This window comes from Mandrillus leucophaeus, unplaced genomic scaffold (assembly GCF_000951045.1).
Source record: "Mandrillus leucophaeus isolate KB7577 unplaced genomic scaffold, Mleu.le_1.0 Scaffold426, whole genome shotgun sequence".
Taxonomy (NCBI): domain Eukaryota; kingdom Metazoa; phylum Chordata; class Mammalia; order Primates; family Cercopithecidae; genus Mandrillus; species Mandrillus leucophaeus.
In genome coordinates, this window is record NW_012104543.1 from 1723220 (window position 1) to 1728697 (window position 5478).

Genomic DNA, 5478 nt, shown 5'->3' on the forward strand with positions numbered 1-5478 from the left:
TTTGAGACGGAGTCTTGCTCTGTCACCCAGGCTGGAGTGCAGTGGCGCAATCTCAGCTCACTGCAAGTTCCGCCTCCTGGGTTCATGCTATTCTCCTGCCTCAGCCTCCCGAGTAGCTGGGACTACAGGTGCCTGCCACCAAGCCTGGCTAATTTTTTGTATTTTTAGTAGAGACGGGGTTTCACCGTGTTAGCCAGGATGGTCTCGATCTCCAGACCTTGTGATCTGCCCACCTCGGCCTCTCAAAGTGCTGGGATTACAGGCATGAGCCACCGCGCCCGGCCTATCGTGCACTTTATTTATATTATTATTACACTGTAATATATAATGAAATAATTATACAACTCACCAAAATATAGAATCAGTGGGAGCCCTGAGCTTATTTTCCTGAACTGGACGGTCCTATCTGAGGGTGATGGGAGACAGTGACCGATCATAAGGTATTAGACTCTCATAAGGAGCACGCAACCTAGATCCCTTGCGTGCGCAGTTCACAGGAGTTCGCGTTCCTGCGAGAATCTGATGCCACTGCTGATCTGAGAGGAGGCGGAGCTTAGGCAGTCATGTGAGCAATGGGGAGCGGCTGAAAATACAGATGAAGCTTCATTCGCTTGCCCACCGCTCACTTCCTGCTTTGTGGCCCAGTTTCTAACAGGTCATGAACTGGTACCAGTCCGTGGCCTGGGGGCTTGGGGAATCCTGGTATAGAGGGCTGAAGAGTGCACCGCACCCCCCCACCACTACCACAAAAAAGATACATCTGTGTCCCAGAATCTATGTATGTGACCTTATTTGGAAAAAGAGTCTTTGCAGATATAATTAAGTTAAAAATCCTGAAATGAGATTACCCTACACAAGAGTCCTCATAAAAGACACACAGAGGAGAGGAACAGGGGAGGACGAGAGGCCACAGGAAGAAGAAGGCAAAGACTGAAGTGAGGCGGCCACAAGCCAAGGCACACCTGGAGTCAACAGAAACTGGAAGAGGCACAGTGGATTCTCCCCAGCAGCCTTCAGAGGGGGTGTGATCCGCTGATGCCTTCGTTCCAGACTCCTTGGCTAGTGAAGCCAGTGAGAGGTGCTGCCACCTGGGGCCGGGTCCCCCATGGCCTTTTGACTTCAGGAAGGAAAGGAACCTGATGTCATTGGTGAGCTGGTGAGCCCTTCATTCATGCCAGGACCACTGATGCTTCTCAGAGTTTATTTCACTTATTCCTCGCAATAGGCCCGCGGTTTTACCTCCTCAGTAACTCTCGCATCTGGCTCCTTCCCCTCTCCACCCAGGCCGCTGGTCTGAGCCACTGTGAGGCAAGAGATTCCTGTTGCTTTAAGCTGCCCGGTTTGTGGGAATTTGTCACAGCAGTCCTAAGAAGCCAACACAGGGAGCCCCGCACTGCCGTGTGCTGAGCAACCTTGGGTAAACTGCCTAACCTCTCTGAACTGACTTCCTGATCCATACGATGGGGCCATAAGATCTATTTCATTTATTCATTCAACAGATATTTACCAAGTGTGTGTGATGTGCCAGGTGCTGGGTCAGGCCCGGGAAGTGAACAAAACCAGACACAGACCCTGCCCAAATGGTGCCTTGTGGTCTCGTGGGAAGCCAGTTACCAATCCAAGAATCACGTAACTAGGGGCACAGCTGTGACCATGGTCCATGGGGTGCTGGGAGCGTGCAAGTCAGGAGACCTGGAAGGCTTCCGCTGGGAGGTGATGACTGAGCGAAGGGACGAAGGAAAGGTCAAAAGTGAGTAGGCAAAGAGTGGCAAGAGGATATTTCCAGCCAGAGGAAGGGTATGTGCAAAGATGCTGCTGTACACAAAGCACACGTGACCAGGGGTGCATGCAAAGCTGCAAAGCACACATGCCCAGGGGTGCGTGCAAAGCCGCAAAGCACATGCGCTCAGGGGTCTGTGCAAAGCCACAAAGCACACGTGCTCAGGGAGCTGCCGGAGGCCGGTATGGCAGGAGCCCCACTGCAGGGGGACTGAAAGCAGAAGTGAGGCTGGAGCAGGACAAGGGCCAGCCCACTAGGGCCTGAGAGCCACACCAGAGGGGCTGATTTTTTCTCCTGAGTGCAGTTAGCAGGGAGGTGGTGTGGTCATGTGCGCCTTTGAAAAGACTCTCTAGCTGCCGAGTGGGGAGAAAACTGCTGGCCAGAGGCGTGGTAGGAAGGCCAGTGAGAAGGCCCTGCTGTTATCCAGGAGGGGCGACAGTGGCTCAGACCAGCGGCCTGGTTGGAGAGGGGAAGGAGCCAGATTCGAGAGTTACTGAGGAGGTAAAACCACGGGCCTATTGCGAGGAATAAGTGAAATAAACTCTGAGAAGCATCACGCGGTCCTGGCATGAATGAAGGGCTCACCAGCTCACCAATGACATCAGGTTCCTTTCCTTCCTGAAGTCAAAAGGCCATGGGGGACCCGGCCCCAGGTGGCAGCACCTCTGACTGGCTTTGCTAGCCAAGTGTGAAGATGGGTACCCACCATTTACAAAGCTTAGAAAATCAACTTACCATCCTTGAGTGAGACGCTCAGAAGGTCCTGAGGGAGAAGACAACAGGCATCAGTGACAAAGCTGATATACGAACAGCCCACTCATTTGACAAATATTGACTCTTACCAAGTGGCAGAACAAGACAGACAAAAAGCCACTGCCCTGGATTCCAGAGGTGAGCCAGACGATAAGCAGGCAAGCAAAGAAAGAAACACATGAGGACTTCAGGTAGTGAGATAAGGAGGGGAAGGGGCTATTTCAAATCCACATACTTTCCCCACCCACAGTCTGTGTCACAAGCTTCTATCTGCTTTAACTGCAGGCAGAGCTGGTGAGTGACATGCTCAAGGGCACACAGTGAAGCTTCTGCTTCTGAAAAGAGGCACCACGGCTTAGGAGAATGGGGGCTCTGAGTCAGACTACCAAGGTTCAAATCCTGGCTCCACCACTTATCAGCTGTGTGACCTTGGGCAAGTTACTTAACCTCTCTGTGTCTCAGTTTTCTCAACTACTATGAAATGGGGATGGCCCTGCTACTTACCTCATAAAGTCACTTTGAGAATTAGATGAGTTAGTTTTTGAAAAGGTTCCAGCATATTATAAGCATTGTATTAGCATAAAGTCAAGAGTAAATATTCAATAATGATAATTCAACATCAGCTATGATCATGATATGATATTACGATGACACATTTTATCTTCCAACTGCTCCACCCCACTAGAAGTGATTTTTTTAGGCTAACATTGAAAGAAAATGATTTGTTCTACTGTCCCCAGCAGCCACTACCAGGTGTTGGGTGTACCTGAATGATCACCGTCGGGTCGTCCTTCAAGATGGGGTCCTTCAGTAAAATCTGAACAAACACATCTGCTCCTTCACCTCCCAGGCCGCTCGCAAAAGCAGTCATGGTTGGCAAGACGGCTTCGGACAACTCCAGCCACTTTACCAGGCCTACCATGAACTCTGTGCAGAAGGAGCTGAAAGGCAGACACGGTCTTAGTTCCCCAGGATCCTCAGAGCTCAGCCTCCACTGGGAAGTAGAGATTAGTTGTGGTCATGGATGTGAATGGCTGGCACGTGCATGACTTAGTGACTGTGATCCCTCAAATACAGTGGCAGTCAAAGACCTCATCTCGGGTGATGTGAATTTGTTTTTTGGTTTTGTTTTGAGATGGAGTTTCGCTCTTGTTACTCAGGCTGGAGTTCAGTGGCGCAATCTCAGCTCACCCCAACTTCCACCTCCCGGGTTCAAGCGATTCTCCTGCCTCAGCCTCCCGAGTAGCTGGAACTACAGACGTCACTGTAGGATTTATTTATTTGTTTTTCAGACAGGGTCTCGCTCTGTCACCCAGGCTGGAGTGCAATGGCGCAATCACGGCTCACTGCAGCTTCAACCTCACAGGCTCAAGTGATTCTCCCATTTCAGCCTCCCGAGAAGCTGGGATTACAGACACACATCACCATGCTGGGCTAATTTTTTGCTTTTTTTTTTTTTTTTTGAGACGGAGTTTTGCTCTTGTTGCCCAGGTTGGAGTACAATGGTGCAATCTCAGCTCCCTGCAACCTCCGCCTTCCAGGTTCAAGTGATTCTCCTACCTCAGCCTCCTGAGTAGCTGGGATTATAGGCATGTGCCACCACACCCGGCTAATTTTGTATTTTTAGTAGAGACAGGATTTCACCATGTTGGTCAGGCTGGTCTTAAACTCCTGACCTCAGGTGATCCACCCACCTCGGCCTCCCAAAGTGCTGGGATTACAAGCGTGAGCCACTGTGCCCGGCCCGGGTGATGTGGATTTTGGTTTCTTCTGTCACCAAAACTTTTATCAAAGAGGCTGATAAGCCACAGCAATGAGAACAATGGACGGTGACTGGTTGCATGCCTTGGGCCTGGGCTGTGCCAGTGGCTGAGGAATAAAGGTGACAAAACCCGGTATCTGAGGAAGTTCACAGCAGGGTGGACACTCAAGTAACCAAGTGTCCCGAGTGCTGTGTGGTACCCTAGGACAGAAGCGGAGATCAGTTCAATGCAGCCCACAGAGGGAGCCTCGAATCCACCTGCAGAAGTGACGGCAGCCACCAGAAAAGGCTTCCCAGAGGAGGCCATCTGGTCTCCTGGACGCTGCCAAGGACATGCTTTCTGGGAACGCTGGCTGCTGTGGAAGTGGAAGAAGTGAAGGGAAGAATGCCCTCCACGTGCACTGCCACCGCCGGTCTCTGTCCATAGCGGGCATTTGAGTGCAGTCCTACAGGAGCCCCCAGGGGAGGAAGGGATGGGGCCCCTCTAGGGGAGAAGGAAGCCTTTGAGCTGAGACACAGAGGTGGGGAGCCCAGAGCATGTGGGGGGACGATGGCAGAGTCCACACCAGACTTCTGACACAGCCACCTCTGTGGAGCGGGAGTCAGCTGGGTGGCAGATGGGCCAGGCAATGTGGGCCAGGAGAGTCACTTAGAAGGCGATTATACCACTCCCAGGAAAAGACTGACAACCAGAAACCAGGTCTGTCTCCAAAATCAGAGTCCCAGCTTGCCTCAAACCACATTGCCTTGGGACTCCAACACTGGGTTCTGCCCTGTAGGGCAGAGGCTGCACTCAGGCCTCTCAGAAACATGCAGAGCTCCCAGGTGGTGGGGGCAATGTCAGGAGCCCCCTGCCCTTTCACCACGTGGCCCAGCTATCACATTCCTTACAGTGGGGCCAGGACTTTGATGGGAGTTGTGAGGAACTTGGGTGTAAATCCCAGCCTTGGCCAGGCGCAGTGGCTCACACCTGTAATCCCAACGCTTTGCGAAGCGGGGCCGGGTGGATCACCTGAGGTCAGGAGTTTCAGACCAGCTTGGACAACATGGTGAAATCCCATCTCTACTGAAAGTACAAAAATTAGCTGGGCATGGTGGCATGTACCTGCAGTCCCAGCTATTCAGGAGGCTGAGGCACAAGAATCGCTTGAACCCAGGGGCGGAGGTTGAAGTGAGTTGAGAT

The 5478-nt window shown here is 52.0% G+C and overlaps 1 protein-coding gene across 1 annotated transcript in view; it reads right to left on the reverse strand.

Annotated features, from left to right (window-relative positions):
• Nucleotides 1-5478, reverse strand: part of TMCO4 (transmembrane and coiled-coil domains 4) — a 129599-nt gene that overhangs the window by 97422 nt on the left and 26699 nt on the right. The window contains exons 5-6 of the mRNA XM_011993149.1: nucleotides 3300-3474; nucleotides 2516-2543 (exon numbers count right to left, since the gene is read on the reverse strand). Coding sequence (XP_011848539.1) covers nucleotides 2516-2543; nucleotides 3300-3474 — 203 coding nt within the window. The remainder of the gene's footprint in view (nucleotides 1-2515; nucleotides 2544-3299; nucleotides 3475-5478) is intronic.